The 15302-nt window shown below is 36.1% G+C and overlaps 4 protein-coding genes and 1 long non-coding RNA gene across 9 annotated transcripts; 2 read left to right on the forward strand and 3 right to left on the reverse strand.

Annotated features, from left to right (window-relative positions):
* On the reverse strand, nucleotides 1–4099 carry LOC110846248. The gene is made up of 9 exons (XM_022092933.2): nucleotides 3614–4099; nucleotides 2642–3426; nucleotides 1914–2537; nucleotides 1730–1836; nucleotides 1555–1656; nucleotides 1336–1479; nucleotides 1111–1248; nucleotides 850–1029; nucleotides 1–746 (listed from the first exon to the last, which is right to left on the reverse strand). Exons 2-9 carry the CDS (start codon nucleotides 3282–3284, stop codon nucleotides 582–584), a joined length of 2103 nt encoding a protein of 700 aa, XP_021948625.1. The 5' UTR covers nucleotides 3285–3426; nucleotides 3614–4099; the 3' UTR covers nucleotides 1–581.
* A 499-nt stretch (nucleotides 4100–4598) lies between these two features.
* Nucleotides 4599–7522, reverse strand: LOC110845919 (zinc metalloproteinase nas-14). 4 transcript variants are annotated; one of them, XM_035849398.1, is made up of 11 exons: nucleotides 7100–7522; nucleotides 6158–6273; nucleotides 5990–6085; nucleotides 5883–5917; nucleotides 5728–5815; nucleotides 5543–5672; nucleotides 5445–5458; nucleotides 5281–5362; nucleotides 5107–5207; nucleotides 4931–5030; nucleotides 4599–4859 (listed from the first exon to the last, which is right to left on the reverse strand). In XM_035849398.1, the coding sequence occupies exons 2-11, from the start codon at nucleotides 6264–6266 to the stop codon at nucleotides 4634–4636; spliced, it is 981 nt and encodes a 326-aa protein (XP_035705291.1). In that variant the 5' UTR covers nucleotides 6267–6273; nucleotides 7100–7522; the 3' UTR covers nucleotides 4599–4633. The 4 variants fall into 4 exon arrangements, 3 of the variants coding, with proteins under 3 accessions (XP_035705291.1, XP_021948167.1, XP_021948166.1); XM_022092475.2 differs by having other exon boundaries at nucleotides 7092–7521; XM_022092474.2 differs by lacking the exon at nucleotides 7100–7522 and adding an exon at nucleotides 6839–7078.
* LOC110845920 (mitochondrial thiamine pyrophosphate carrier) lies at nucleotides 6484–10681 on the forward strand. The gene is made up of 8 exons (XM_022092477.2): nucleotides 6484–6709; nucleotides 8733–8966; nucleotides 9036–9147; nucleotides 9244–9284; nucleotides 9636–9806; nucleotides 9897–10065; nucleotides 10139–10287; nucleotides 10355–10681. Exons 2-8 carry the CDS (start codon nucleotides 8838–8840, stop codon nucleotides 10526–10528), a joined length of 945 nt encoding a protein of 314 aa, XP_021948169.1. The 5' UTR covers nucleotides 6484–6709; nucleotides 8733–8837; the 3' UTR covers nucleotides 10529–10681.
* Nucleotides 10682–10842: 161 nt separating this feature from the next.
* Nucleotides 10843–15206, reverse strand: LOC118434879. The gene is made up of 2 exons (XR_004834332.1): nucleotides 14799–15206; nucleotides 10843–11155 (listed from the first exon to the last, which is right to left on the reverse strand). It is a non-coding gene; the product is annotated as an uncharacterized LOC118434879 (long non-coding RNA).
* LOC110847119 lies at nucleotides 11130–14794 on the forward strand. 2 transcript variants are annotated; one of them, XR_004834329.1, is made up of 9 exons: nucleotides 11130–11726; nucleotides 11812–12297; nucleotides 12377–12930; nucleotides 13015–13154; nucleotides 13262–13313; nucleotides 13384–13659; nucleotides 13748–14007; nucleotides 14087–14201; nucleotides 14294–14312. XR_004834329.1 is itself a non-coding variant. In XM_022093974.2 (8 exons), the coding sequence occupies exons 1-8, from the start codon at nucleotides 11427–11429 to the stop codon at nucleotides 14567–14569; spliced, it is 2538 nt and encodes an 845-aa protein (XP_021949666.1). In that variant the 5' UTR covers nucleotides 11369–11426; the 3' UTR covers nucleotides 14570–14794. The 2 variants fall into 2 exon arrangements, 1 of the variants encoding a protein (XP_021949666.1); XM_022093974.2 differs by having other exon boundaries at nucleotides 11369–11726; nucleotides 13748–14201; nucleotides 14294–14794.
* Nucleotides 15207–15302: the final 96 nt, after the last annotated feature.

The following is a 15302-nucleotide window of genomic DNA, read 5'->3' on the forward strand; positions in this document are numbered from 1 at the left end:
TCGTTTTGACATTAAAGCGATAACTTTATTTGAGATCGTCGCACTGCGATTGCGACAAATATCGCCCGGGAAGTAAATCGAAAATTTCACCACAACTCCACCACTAATAATGACTTAACACCCAGCAGATAATCAGTTCATTCTTTATCACTACTATAAACAGACAATGTAATAAAGAATTCGTTTTGGGTATACCTAAAATATTAAATATCAACAGTATCAGTCTGTTAAATGCACAATTTTACCTAATCGAATGTATTGCACAGTGGATTTAAAAACAATAGTAATGCATTTACAACTAACAAGGTTCCATATTATATATTTATAAGTAAAATAAAATACACTCGACCGACGAAATATTGCATCATTATTAAATATTCTCCAAGTAAAGCTGCGTGAATGAAAATGAGCATTCACGAGTCTAACCCTAACCTCGACATTATGTACTTTGTACATATAACTTACACACAATTTTGTATTTTTTCTACGATCGTTAAATAGAGCAGCATTGTGTGATGATACGATAGCGTAAAATCTTTCAATACTAGATCGAGTGACCACTTTTCATGCCCTAAAGTTTATCAAGAGATTAGTAAAGTTTTTTTCAGCGTTTCATACAGCATTCTTTTTCTGAAATATGCAGTGTGTTTTTGTTCAAAGTCGAAATTCTGTCGACGAGATAAATATTCTGCAAACTGCAAGCAAAATACTCCACAATCTCTTCCATTCTTTTGCTGCGGGATATCCTGAAAACGATAATAAATGATACTTGAAATTCTGTAAGTAATAGATTGAAGGGTCTTTCTGAATAGTGGAGTCTGTAAAAATGAATAATTTGAAACCACTTACATCAGCTCCTAGGTTTTTAATTATCCAGCCCTCTCCCAAATAGTTTCCCCAGGGTTCATCATCATCGTTAATACAGTTCAAATTTACAAGCGAAGTTGAACTTCTCCCATCGCGTTGTCCCTGCGTCACTCTGGAGGGCTTTAGTTCTTTCCACTCACGCTTCAAGTATCCAGCAATAATCTAAAATAGCAATAAATTATTATAATAAATAGTAAAAATAAGTTGTATAGAACAAAATTCTAGTAAATTTTGAAAACCTACTCGAAGATGCTTCTCATTATCGTGATCCATACTGTCGTAGCACATCATGGTTTTTTCATTAAAGTCCACCACGACTAATACCCAATGATGATCACTGTGGATTGGGATTAAAACTAGATCGAACTGAAATATATTATCCTGAAAATTGAAAATATTGTAACATAAATAAGACATGAAAATACCAACATAGTGAAATAGTAATAATTTATCACTGATATACGTCACCTTTCCGGTGGCTCCTTGCACTGATTCATATCCACGTTTGTCTAAAAGTTTATAGAAGTAGCTTTGGAAAATATATACGCTTGGGTACTGGCTGCCTTCTCGATTGTTGCGATGTTTGATCATTTCCAAATAAAAATCAATATTCTGTAAAGCAAATTAGCATGTACCGGTTAGTTAACAGTGTATATTTTATAGTATCTTATTTTATGAACGACATACGGCATCTTCCAACCATTCCGATTTATTATAAACTGCCAACTGTTCTTGCATGAGGGTAAGACCGTAAGCTGAGACAATTTTATCTTTCTTTGGTCTTGATAACTATGAAATGCAAAATGCAATGTTAAAATTCTGTAAAACCATTAAAATATTACGCAATTCAGATTAAACTTACGGCTTCTTCAATTTCTTCAAACATTTTAAAATACAGTTCAGGACCATTCTGTGGTCTTGGGTAATCTCGTAAAATTTCTTGGTCCGACTTGGGTAGATTTTCTTTGTCTACAAAATACAATACGTTTTATAGCAATACCATCATTTTAGAAAAATGGAGAATGGTAAATAAAGAACTGTCTTACCTCTCCCTGTGTCTGGAGGTTCTAAATCTGGAAGATCATCGTGACCAAAATCTTTATCGATGACGGCACAATTATTGGAGCTACCAGCAGGATCATCATAAAATGAGTTGAACTTGATCATCATTCCCGTATCCCCTCCTCCAATAGTTCGCGACCCACGTGGACTTTCATCAATGTCCATTGATCTGTATGATATGTCATTGCGCCCATAGCTGCGATTCCTTCCAATTGATGGCGACCTATCAAAATCTCTAGAGCTTGAATTGAACCGTGTTCTTTTTCTAGGAATTGGTACATCATGCTCAATGCCGTTGATTGGGGTAGGGGGTGGAGTGTCGTTTTCAATAACTTCGTCGTCAGGACTGCTTAAGAACAATGGACTTCGTCGACTAGTTGGCTTAATTTGTTCAAGGTTATCATCGATGGCTGATCTGCACTCAAAGTCGTCTTTTGGAATTGAAATTGTTGGTTGTAAATTAACAGCTTTAGCTTTCGTATTAGTCAAGCCATTTCTTCTGCAGTTTTCCAGAGGTTGACTAGACTTTACCCTGAGTGGAGATTGTTGAGCTTTGGTGGAGTTTCTTGTTTGTCGTTTGTTTTTGGAAGAAGCATTTTCCTTTTCCCCTGTAATTATTCAAGTGGAGAAAATAATTTATGATTATTTATTATTTATTAATTATAATAAATATTAAATTTAAATAATGTAAGATAAGATCTGAATTTCAAACCTTCAACTTCCAAGTCCATGATCAGACAACGGTTTTCAACTGGCAAGGGGTCTTCTGGTTGACTATTGCTTATCACACTAGAGGTTTCACTTTCTTTATCTCCATCATCGTCGTTTTCGTTGTCACTTGTATTCTCTCCAGTTATTTTTCTCCGCACCAAGTCGTCCTGCTTTTTATCGAATTCGACAGCCAACAATAAAAATCTAGTTGCACGTTCTGTACTATTAGGTGATGTCCTTCCCCTCCTTGCAGTGGGTGCACTCAGTATCTGAGCAACTTTCGAAGAGTACTCGTTCGAAGCAATTTGCTCGATAATATTATTTGCTAGAGTTTCGAGACTTGCATCTCTATTGTACCGTCTCTCATCTGGAGTTCCCTTCCTTGCAGCCAAAATCAATTCTTTCCATGTAGCGACACAAAATAATTTCTCCAGGTCTTCACTGTATCCATTCAAAGCTTTGGTGATGAATTTGAATCTCTCGTCCTGATGTTTCGCTATCCTCTTTTGTCGACGAACAGGAGATGTGTCATTTTCCACAGGGCTCGCCCGAATATTTCTGGTTTCAATCGTCATAGGAATGACTCCATTTAGCTTGACTGGACTCTGTAGTTTTCCACGACCCGTTGTGGCTCTTGTTTTCATGGTGTCTACGATGTTTCTGATGCAGAGTAGGTCTTGTTGAAATCAAATTTCAAAACCCTCACCTGCGACGATTGGAGTAGTCTTGATTTAATCGTATATCACAGTAAAATTCCTCACTTGCCGTTTTATGAACCGAAGCGTGCTGCACCAAAAACATTAAAAATTAATTACATTTTAACTCAATATTCACCCAATCATTTTTATTTATTTTTTGATGAGCAGTTGTGCTTAAATTGAAGGTTGACTAAATAAATGTTTTGAAAACTATTTTACTCAAAGAACAGTCCAACTACATACAAAGTATGAAGTCTCAAAATAACACAATTTACCTTCTTTTCTTGGCTTCGAGTCAAATCCGACAACCTTATGAAACTTGGTGACCTTACGTTTTGTATGCACACAATGCTTCGGTGGTAACACCACCCACTGCTGGTAAATAGTATTTCCCACTTATTCGCAGTTCATTATCAAATATTACATTCCTCATAAATTCAATTCAATCCTTCGTCCAGTACTTTTTTTTATGTTATGGTTAAATAAAATACCACACTGCGTTTAGTTAGGTTCAGGTTTCCAGACTGACTTGCCTACTAAGCAAGGCGTAGGTGACCCTTCACGAGCAAGGTAGATTTCTGAGTATTTTTATTTATTCATAGTATTTTTGTTTTTGTTGTCCCTTGGCCCTGCTGTGAACTATAGTGCGTGGTGGTGGTGTTGGTGGGTGGAGCAGAGAAAAGTAATATGGTAATATGGTAGTAGTAGTATAGCGAAATCACCACCATCACGGTGGTGGAGGTGAAGTTTAAAAGCAGGCAGAGTGAGAACAGGTCCAGTCAAGTCCAGACTAAAGTTTCATCGCAGTCTCGCCATCTCGCCAACTCACACCCTCTCCATCTACCACGACATCACTCGCTCCAAATATTTATAGTATGGCTTATCGTCCTCTGATAACCCCTTTTTACCACTTGCTACATTTGCACTGATAGTTTATCAAATTTGGCTGCAGGGCAGCTGGGCCATGGACGTGTTATATATGTTATTAGGGTTGAGATATATGAATTACTTTGTGCGTGTCAACCTGCCCCACCCCAAGTTCATTCTGAGATTATTGCTTGCAGTCTTCGACGCAACCTGTTTTTGTTCTCACTCTATCTTTGTTGCAGAGTGTATCTCCTGAGCACAATGGATGAAGGAGAAGATGAGATAATTGCATCACTAATGAGTTCTATGCACTGCACTGCAAGCCATCTTCGTTTTGGCATCGCGTTAAAAAATGTTTAAATGAGTGCAAGATGCTGGTTTGGGGTAAAGGTGGATGGATTTGCATGGGTATTTAACTTTCTTTATTGTCAACCCTTGGTTTTATTCCGATTGATTTTTCTACTATGTTTAACTGTGGACTCGAGACCTAAAAAGTCGCAGATTGTATAATACTTGCGTTTGTCGAAAGCCTCGTCGTCTAAACATCCGTACATTGAATTCAATTTTAAACAGTCCAATTGAGACAGAGTTATCCGTTGTCCGATCTTGGCTCCTTTCTCCTTTGGCACTAGGGTGGGATTTTTCCGATTTTTGCTAGATTTTATTTGAGTAGAAATTCATTTCGAATTTTATGGATTGATTGAGTATTTTTGCCAAAATAATACCTGAAAAAGTTTGTTCCATAGTGCATTATGCTGTTGTAGTCGTAGTGAAATGGCAGACTAACGTTGGTTGAGGCAAGCTTGTCAAAATTATTGATGAATCCTGCATGACCAAAAATAATGTTGGGTCTTACATAATATGCAATTTTGGAGACTTGTTATGCAATAATTTTTTCCACCTGTTAACACATTAGTTTTTGTCACAGAGATGAATTTATCTCTATCTGGACGAGATTGCTCGTGGTATACTCCCAGAGCGTGCATAATTTCATGCAATGGACTATATTGGCAAGTCTAATTAGTTGGGCAATTTCTTAAACGGAAATGTTATTATGCAAGTAATTTTCTCTTACCGTCCTAGACCTGCAAAACATTGCGGGGATTTTTTGTCAGGTTTTTGCAAGGACACGATTTGAGGTCCTCCCAATCTCCCAACTTTGTACAAATTGTAGAAAAGCGGATTGAGATTGGTACATGCATTATGTATATTCTGTATTAAAACTTATTGAATTCTCACCATATGACCAGCATCTGTGGAGCGTAAAAATTTAAAATATTTCAGCAGAATCAGACATTAGTCAAATAATTATTACTTAGGAATAAAAGTATGTATACCCGTTGGGTTTCTGCACTGGCCATATAATGAGATAATCTGGTTTATCACCGTCCCATTCTTTAAATGTGATGCATGTAAAAAATCCCAGCATATCGATAGCAGTTTTTATGATTTGGTACTCTTCTGGCACTGTTCGTGAATTGACATTCAGTTAACACTTAACAATTCTTCTGCAAGAACTCACCGTATAGATCACTGATCAGATAATGAACAGTATTGTTGGGCCATTTTCTATTCGGAAACTGTTTAAAATTAATTCCGACCCTGCCAAGCTGTATTTCAAAAATGAATTTATGCATATAATTCCTTTGCGTGACTTTAGTTTATGTAATGGCTTACATCATCTTCTCCGTCAAACATGCCTGCCATGTCCCCTGATTAATAAAATCATGATATAACTTGTATCGTACTAAATTGTCTCTTTGTAGTTAGTAGTTAGTAAATACCTTGAAAAAACCCAGGCATCACTTCTGGATCTTGCTCCATTAGCTCTTTATCACCTTGAATCAGATCTCTTTGTTTTTGGGCCATAGATTCCACTACTGAAAGGACAAAAAGACAAACATGGTTAACTATTCATAAACCATTGTTCAGTCATTTATTTTAAAACTCACAAGCTTTCTGAATCAGTTCTTTTATTGAGTCACGAGGAATTGTGACTCTGCTGTGAGTGCCCATTATCATCACCAACCCCACAATGAACATAACAAATCCCGTCATCATGCTTGATCTGTAAAAAATGAGATGCATATTCTGTCAACAAATAAGGAAATTTGATGCACGAAAGTTGAAATTGAGAGTTATTGGGGGATTGCGATATGAGACTTTTTTCAGTCCTGGTTGAAAGTTGAATTGAGACGTCGTCTCATTCCGATGTTCCAAGTGAGACGACGACCAGAATCGTCTCACGCATCCCAAACCGTCTAAACATAACGCGCATTTATTGAACACGTGCAATTATTCCAAGTTGTGCAACTTTCCATGCAGAAAAATGTTATAAAGTTTGCAAAAGAAAATTAAGTTTCAAATTGAACAGAGCAGTGCTCCGCTAAACAAAACTGAAATTCGATCTGTTTCACTTTCCCCAAGTGTTTTTATCTGGACTGCTGCTGCACATGCTCTACATGATTCCCATTTACTTCACTCGCCGTGACGAGAACGAGAAGGTATGTAAAATGTAAACTCATCCAATTCTAAATTGTGTGCACTTAAGTTCGAGTTATGTATGAATGTAATATGCATATTTAGAATTAATGAATCATGAAAATTAAAATTCATAAGTCTAATCTAGTTACCCACGACTTCTCTCAAGTAACAATTCTCTGTCAGGGAGAAAGCAGTCTCAAGTTACACTTTTGACGATATGTTGAATAGTTGAATTGGTTAATGCAGTCACGAATACGAATGAAACTTGACAAAACTCGACAATGAATGTATATTTGCAAGCTTGTCAGACTTGCGATTTAAAGTATGATTCTTATACTTGACAATTCTTTGTATCATATATTTTTTATATGAAGTATTAAAAATTAAATATTAAATATTCACATATTTAACTTTGTTAGATCCTCCAGTTATGTATTCGATGATTGAATTGAATATGTCGTCAGCTTCGAAAGAAAAACACAACTACTTTCCTCCTACAAGTTTTCCATTAAAACTGATTGGTTTTCAATCTTCTTCCAAGAATTGCAATCTTGTGTCGGGATTTATTGACTTGACATGAAACACACGATCAAGACAATCTATCAAACAGAACTTTTTGCCGACTTATATGTGGGCTTGTTAACATAATTACACTGTTCGTTTTACACGAAATAAATTAAAAGCCATCACCGGGTGGATTCGGTGAATTAATGTGAAATTGCAGTTAAACCGGTTCAGCTTGGTATCATATCACCACTTGATGGTCAATTTCATACTGACGACGACGAACCTTTCTTCCTCCAACTTTTGTTCACCACTTTCTTCTTGATTTCTTTGAGCAACCGCTGTTGTTGTTGAGCTGATCCCCTTCATCCCAAAAAGGCAACGGCTTGTTATTATCATTCAGTTCAGTTTGGTGTATCATCTTCGTGAACAAATTTGCATTAATGAAATGTGTACCAGAGTTAGGAGTGACAATGAAGTATAGATATATGTACAAGTATATTTGGTGTCATCAGTTTTTTACCTCATAGAGTACAATTCTTTTTTTAAGTCTGCTCACGACTTTTGCATTGTAATTGTAAGTATAAACAGAGGCAGTATCATCAGCAAGAGTTCATGTAGTCCATTTTCTTCACCTGTCTCACATTTCTCAGTCGCATTATCTGCGGTAGCATTTCATGTTTTTAATTTCCATTGATTAAATTTGCCCTTTCAAAGTTATGAAGGAGTGCACTCATACTACTACTCATTTTATAGCCAACTTTTGTGTTCATTGTGCTGCAGACTTTATGACATGACTTTACATGTGTATGCACATATGTGTGTATTTGTATTTTGCATGGAACGAAGAGAGGTCAAAGAACGCTTGACCAACCCGGAATACAAGATAAAGATGTACACTTTTTATAAAAGAATGTTTTACATTGTTTCTCTTATGTAGTATTTACGTAGTTAAACGTGACATGTCATGCCTATTTTACTTATATAATAATGGATACTTATAAAAATTGGCCATGCTGACTTGCCGTATTTGAGGCAGTAATTGAGAGTATTTCACGAAGCAACCTTTCGACATTGAATTTCTGCAACCAAGAATGATGTTTATCAATTGACAAACCTACATACATATTTGGCATTTGGTGTTTAAACGATCTCAACTATCTGTAGTGTTTGCTTTCTTTCATGACTACAATGTAGAAGTAACATTCCAGTTTTGTGTATTCAATTATGATTACAAGTTTATAATTACAAGTTAGGGATTGTACTCGCTAGCCATGTATGTATTCACATGTTTTACATTATATTCTATTCTAATGAACTGGGTTTCATTCTTTACTGAATTCGATTTACAATCTAACTGGCACTGTTTACACTGCTACCAATCACTACTGATTTCTGCAACTATACCTGTGTTACAAGGTTGTCTGATTGTGATAATCATGAAACATTTGCAGCTTTGATGATAACTAATTCTGTGTTGTACATGCCAAAAGTAAATATAAAGGCTAATCTGTCGATGTTTATAATTTCGGATTTCAGTGATATATTCAAAAACTACAAAAGGATGATGTCAAGACATAATTTAGTCAACTAACTAATTCACACTGTTGTTGAACAACCATAAACGGTCATTCACAGTAAGGAATGGTTGGGTACAATGAATCTGCAGATCACAAAGTGTCTGAATTATGGCAAGGCATCGCTGGAATTTCCAGTGGAATCATCACGCGAGTTTTATGTCAACCTTTGGACGTGCTAAAAATTCGTTTTCAGGTAAAGTGAGGTTTTTGGATTATATTGAGTATCATGTACAAATGTTATCGTAATTGCACAATTGAATAGCTCCAACACGAGCCCCTGCAACGCTGTTCAGAAAACTATTATTGGGGAATCAAGCATGCATCTTCTCGAATTGTGAAAGAAGAATCAATCCGAGCATTGTGGAAAGGCCACAGTAAAAAAAATTCTCATTTATTAGTTATGTAGTTGATTTCATTTCGATTTTGATTATAAATGATTCGATGTTACTGTTTTTTCGACAATGATTTAGTTCCTGCACAAGTTTTATCCGGGACCTATGGTTTAACCCAGGTTTGTAATCCACAATCATAACGACCTTATTTGCATTATGCTAGTTATTATCTATTGTATCTACATATTATTATAATGCATATATTACCATATGCGGAGGTGTGCGGATTTGTTTAATAATCCCTTCAGGGTAAAATTCTGCGATGTGGTACATAATTTACTGTCTGCATTAATATTCTGCCCCGCCCATTCCTGGTTGAGTTTGCTGATAAAAAATTTTGGGTTTTAAAATCTCGTCAGTGATTGATAAATAAAATATCATGATGGAATATTTTGCCTGCAGTTTTTTTTCAAACTCAGGAATAATAATATTGTATATGTATAAATGTTACAATTTTTTTTCCTTTTCAGTTCTTATCCTTTGAAGTTTTAACAAAATATGTCTCAAAATCCAGTGATCGCCAACTCAATAAGACTGGAGTTCATTTTGCTTGTGGCTGTATCAGTGGGGCACTTGCGACAAGTCTCACGATGCCGTTCGACACTGTGCGAACTCGTCTCGTGGGGCAAGGAGAACCAAAAGTGAGGAAATGATTATCATTCGGGGTTACGTGAGATATTCGGACATTTACTGTAATCGCTAGTCCTAAGTTTTTGTTTGCATATATCTAGATTTATAAGGGCGTATTTCATGCATTTACGACCATGGTTCGGACGGAAGGTTTCCTCTCATTCTACAAAGGTTTAACGCCGAATCTCATTCAAATCATACCTCACACGGGGATGCAATTTGCCCTATTCAACTTGGCCACAGAAATTTATAGCAGCGTAATTAAGACTGGTGCGATAAAACCCAAAAGAAGATAATCTACTTTAAACTTAGCCTTAATACTTTTGATGAACAAATTATGTAGATGCTTCCGGCAAGTTGCCTGTGATTGGAAATCTCGTTTGTGGATCATTGGCTGGTGTTGGAGCCAAAACTGCCGTTTATCCTTTAGATCTGGCCAAGAAAAGACTGCAGATTCAAGGGTTTGAAGTAGCTCGAGAAAAATTTGGCAGGGTAAAAAATTCTCTTGAATTGATATCACATTTTTATTTTATTTTTAATTGGATATGAACTTATCTAGATCCGAATTTACACTGGAATGATAGATTGTATACGTAGTACTTTTAAAGAAGAGAGTTTTTTGGGACTTTATAAAGGATTAACTCCTAGTTGTATCAAAGCAATGGCAACCAGCGGACTAATATTTGCATTGTATGAAGAAATATCTCATCTCTTCAAATCTCTAAAACTCTAGTGTCGTCCTAAATTCATTGAATTTACTATGTAGCCTATATTCTAGTCGTTCATATCTATACGCCATATGATCATATATAGTTGCGTACCTAGGCATGATACTTGTCTTATCCAGGAATGACAATAAAATATATCAATTAATTAGACATTGTAATGACGCCTCTGGTTTTTTTTATCTAAATAAGTGTTGAATGCATGGACAAGTTTCATACGTAAATTGAGCAATAAACATATTTATATGTATGCATCTCCCCTGATCCCCTGAAACAACTAATTAATTTAATGCGTCAATTTTCATTGAACCACGAAAGCATATAATATAATAATAATAGATTTATTTCAGCACACAAAATTTTGTCAAATAATTTACAAAAATGATCAAACCCTATCTAGTAGGAAATATCTTGATCATCTACGTCGCTTAAACAATATCAAGCTCATCTTGATTTAACATAAATATATTGTTTTACAAATAATAGTTCTATTGTTTTACAAATAATATAAAGGAACAAGAAGTTGTTGCAGTTGCATAAAAATCAGAAATCTGTGCTCAATTGACCCCGTCGGGTTGCGGCAGCCTCTATGTCTTTGCTACACAGTGTAGCCTACACTGGATTCTCGGGATTCTCTGAAAAAATTGTTGTTGACTTTCGTTGAAAGTTTGGTACGGATTAAATTGACGATCAGGCAAGCCAGAAATGTTTATCTGTTTTATTTAATTTAAAGTAGTCAATCTTTATGCATTGCTGTTGACCTTCATAATTTCAACAATCTCTCTAAATTAAATTAAGAATTGTGAATAATAATCACAGCTGAAAAAATAATTAGGGACAAATAAAAGGATGTCAAATTGACGCAACTTAACGTTTAGCTATACGACCTGAAACTTTACATGAAAAATGGATTCTTGTACGGGAGAGCTTGTTAACAAGATTGAAGGAGCAGAACCTTCACCTGAGCCCTTGGAGGGAACAGAAACTGTCCCCAAAAAAATGTTGACCAAAGAAGAGTTACCTTCGGCAGCGTGCTGCCGTCTCTGCGCTCATGGGGCTGAGCTTGACGACGACGATGGTGAGCTGGACAACAATACTAAGGAATTCCTTCCCCTTTTCGACGAGGACACGAGCGTAGCGTCAACACCAGAGACGAAATCTCAAATTCCCATTCACAGACTGATAAACAAGTATTTGCCAATTGAGGTAAGCTTTTCAGTGTACCAATAAATACAAATACTTAAAAATTGTATACATTATTGGGTTCTTTCTTTTAATAATTTGCTCTAAGGTTTTGGAATCAGATTCCTGTTATCCTAAATTCATCTGCCGGAAATGTTTCATATGTGTCGAAAAATGTATCGAGTTTTTCAACAAAATTTGTGAGGGACAACGATTGCTAGCAAATATTTTAAATTTCTTAAAAAATGACCTTCCTGCCAAACTACTTGAGCAACCGACATTTTCTGATGACAACCCACTGCATAAGGCAGCCAAACGACGCGGAAGGCCCAGAAAGAAACCAGCGCAAGAACAAACAGTCTTTAACAATTGTTCTTCAATAGATGATGAGAACATGGTCGACACAAATATTCAGAAAGTAACCTCTGAAAGAAGAACAAAACGACAAAGCCGTCCTCCAGTTAGATACGTAGATGAAGTGATACCTACAACTCTTAAAAGTGAGGCAATTTCCCAGGACGAAGAAGAAGAAGACCTCCAGAAATCTAGCTCTTCGGTTGTTATATTGCCTTTAAGAACAACTGTTTCCAACAATGTAAGCAGATTTATTTATATTCAAATAGTTAGGTTTCCGTTAAAAAAAGTAACAATATGTACTAAACAACTTGTTGCAGGAAACTTTCTTCCAATCTCCATTAAATCAGCTAATGGATTTGGAAAAGTTGGACATATTGATGGCTGATGATGTTACTTATACAGTTTCGAGAATTGTGACAGATATGCCAGACAAAAGCAGTACTTCTCCTGATGCGATATCTTCACATCCCAAGTTAAGTGACGGAGTTGTGCTACTCGGAGCTACAGGAAAATATAAAGAGAAAAACTTGCATCCGTTAGAAGAATTTGGCGAAAATTCAAGTGATAGTAAAGATCCAACCGTGAAATTACGAGACATTCATCGGCATAAAAGGCCTGCTAAAAGAAAAAAGAAGAAACCTGAGAGAAAAAATGTAACAAAATTTCAGTGTGAACAGTGCCCTAAGATATTCAACCATACATCTTCGTTAGTTTATCATCGTTTATCCGCACATGAAAAGACCAAAAATTTTATATGCACAGTATGTGGACGAGGCTTCGCTCATAAACAGCTCCTTAATAATCATAAATACGTTCATGCGGACGGAAAATATTTTAATTGTGACGTTTGCCCAGCAAAGTTCAAAAGCAAGTCAGTACACTATCAGTAATTCATTTTATAATATCTATAATACATTAACTTGCATCATGGTCATACATATTTCAATTTTTTCAGCGCCAGTTTGTACACTCATAAAAAGTCGAGGCATTCAGCCGTCAGGGAACATACGTGCGATGTTTGTGGAACTCAATTTAGTTTAAAGTCCTCTTTAGTTGGCCATATGAGACTTCATACAGGCGAAAAGCCCTATCACTGTAAGTTATTTTAATTGTCTTCTTCGCATATTACCTTGTAATCAATCGTTACCTGGTCACAAGTAGTATGAAGTACTGCATCACAACTATAAGTCATTTTCTTACAGGTGAATTTTGCGAAAAGAAATTTGCCCAACGAAGTAACCTTCGAGAACATCGGTTAGTTTCATTTTTCATACACATGTGCAACATTCAGAAGCCGTAAACTATCTTTGTTCTATTATTACAGGAGAACACACACGGGAGAAAAACCCTACGGTTGCTCCGAATGCCAAAAATCCTTTACTACTGCGTCCCAACTACGAAGTCATAAGTTTTGTCACTCAAATGAGAAAGTTCACTTGTGTCAAGTGTGTGGAAAAGGATTTAGTCATGCCGAAAATTTTAAGTATCACATGAGGCGACATAATTCAGAAAAGCCTGCTCAATGCCCGATTTGTAAAAAAACATTCACAGAAACGTGGACACTTAAAAAGCACATTCGGCTACACACCGGAGAGAAGCCGTAAATAAATAAATATACTTATATACATATACGTTCAAAATAATATTAACTTTTCTAGATAATTGGTAATTATAACTCATATTTCTAGATACCGGTGCGAGGTGTGTAACAAGGTATTCTCTGATCCCTCAAATTTCGCCAAACACCAACGAATTCATTCCGCCGAACAAAAGATTGAAACTCTTGCCGAAACGGAGCAGTCAATGGAAGAGTATTTACTAACTGATACTATAAACAATGATGATGTTGTTGATGATAATCTCATATGTGATGATGCCGAACTCTCCAACACCAATACTAATACTATTGATGAAACCGCAAGGACGGAACAGCTTGATGTGGAAGAAGGTTCGGGAAGTTACATTACGGCTGAACGACCACCTTCATCATTAGTACAGATTTTAAACTCGGACGACTTGACATTTAGAACATTAGCTCAAGACGACGAAGCTGAGCAAGTTATTTACGTCTATTCTGGTCCAGGCGGACCATTGTTCACCTTTGATTTACCGGATGAGCCTTCTCATTCGCAGCAACAAGAGGTTTATTAAAAATCTTTTAAACGTTCAGCTAAAACCTCCCTCGTGCTCTAAATTTGTCTAAATTACTTACATAATTAGTATTCTATTTACAGATTTCAGTTGAAGACGATGGAAATTTAGGCGTTGGTCCTTTGGAATCTTTTAATCCAAATGACATAGAAGCTCACTACTACAGTTTACAAACTGTTGGGGATTCTACCATTGCTGTTCCTATTCAAATACCGCTTACGCAACTCGGGTCTCATCATTTTGGAAATTCAAGTCTTTCCCAAACCAATCGAATGATGGTGGATGGACGATTAACTGTCGATGGGGACAGCGTTTCTTTAATGTTAAACAATAAGGCTTGCACGTCCGAATCAACATAATTTTCACAATTTTAACCTTACTAAATTTTCATACAATTTGACGATGGAGGATATATAAGTTTAGAATTTTCTCATAATTTTATTGACGAATAGATAAGTCGCAATAGCTTACAATTCACTAATTTTAATCAATCCGCCCATGAATTGATCGGCATTTTTCATATACAATGTTTCAATTCAAGTTTACCTGATAAAATAATAAAAATTAAATTAAAATAAAAATAATTACCTGGTCGGTTACAAGTCAAATGTAGAAATGGCATGGGTGAGAGCATTACGGAATTAAGTGGTGGAAGCAACTCTCTTTTAATGTTGCTTTTCTATCAAATTTTCTGCTATACGTGTTACATGTATTTGTAGCATGAAATGCATTTCTTGCAATGACTGAGATTGTATATGTATGTATACAATCTTGTCTTTTCTAGTTTGCAATGAGATGGTGAATCATCACTAGTTTCGCGAGTAGGCTTCCCTTCACAACATGCAAAAACTCTACAATGCAAAGGATGTGCTTTTTTGGTGAGATCTCAATCTCACATCCGTTCACCTACTGATATGCTACTCGAGCAAAACTCACTGATGTTAATGTTGGTGCATGCATAACTATAAGTTTTAATATTTTACCACAGCCATATGCGCTAAGCAAACTTGACAGTCGCCAATGCATGTAAACACTGCTGCAACACGTCAGAGAATCAAAATCAAGGAGAAAACTTGTATTTTATCATTATTA

The sequence above is a fragment of the Folsomia candida genome, unplaced genomic scaffold (genome assembly GCF_002217175.1).
Source record: "Folsomia candida strain VU population unplaced genomic scaffold, ASM221717v1 Fcan01_Sc003, whole genome shotgun sequence".
Classification (NCBI taxonomy): Eukaryota; Metazoa; Arthropoda; class Collembola; order Entomobryomorpha; family Isotomidae; genus Folsomia; species Folsomia candida.

Bases quoted from the DNA above. Each gene is read 5' to 3' on its own strand.
- LOC110846248 (XM_022092933.2), bottom strand. From the start codon at position 3,284: ATGAAAACAAGAGCCACAACGGGTCGTGGAAAACTACAGAGTCCAGTC. The intron at 1,249-1,335 runs GTGACGTATATC...TTCAATTTTCAG, and splicing joins TGCAAGGAGCCACCGGAAAG to GATAATATATTTCAGTTCGA. The intron at 747-849 runs GTAAGTGGTTTC...TATCGTTTTCAG, and splicing joins TTAAAAACCTAGGAGCTGAT to GATATCCCGCAGCAAAAGAA.
- LOC110847119 (XM_022093974.2), top strand. From the start codon at position 11,427: ATGGATTCTTGTACGGGAGAGCTTGTTAACAAGATTGAAGGAGCAGAA. The intron at 11,727-11,811 runs GTAAGCTTTTCA...ATTTGCTCTAAG, and splicing joins ACAAGTATTTGCCAATTGAG to GTTTTGGAATCAGATTCCTG. The intron at 13,314-13,383 runs GTTAGTTTCATT...CTATTATTACAG, and splicing joins AGTAACCTTCGAGAACATCG to GAGAACACACACGGGAGAAA.
- LOC110845919 (XM_035849398.1), bottom strand. From the start codon at position 6,266: ATGATGACGGGATTTGTTATGTTCATTGTGGGGTTGGTGATGATAATG. The intron at 5,673-5,727 runs GTGAGTTCTTGC...ATTCACGAACAG, and splicing joins TCTGATCAGTGATCTATACG to TGCCAGAAGAGTACCAAATC. The intron at 4,860-4,930 runs GTATTATTTTGG...AATAAAATCTAG, and splicing joins TATGGAACAAACTTTTTCAG to CAAAAATCGGAAAAATCCCA.
- LOC110845920 (XM_022092477.2), top strand. From the start codon at position 8,838: ATGGTTGGGTACAATGAATCTGCAGATCACAAAGTGTCTGAATTATGG. The intron at 9,148-9,243 runs GTAAAAAAAATT...ACAATGATTTAG, and splicing joins AGCATTGTGGAAAGGCCACA to TTCCTGCACAAGTTTTATCC. The intron at 9,807-9,896 runs GTGAGGAAATGA...GCATATATCTAG, and splicing joins TGGGGCAAGGAGAACCAAAA to ATTTATAAGGGCGTATTTCA.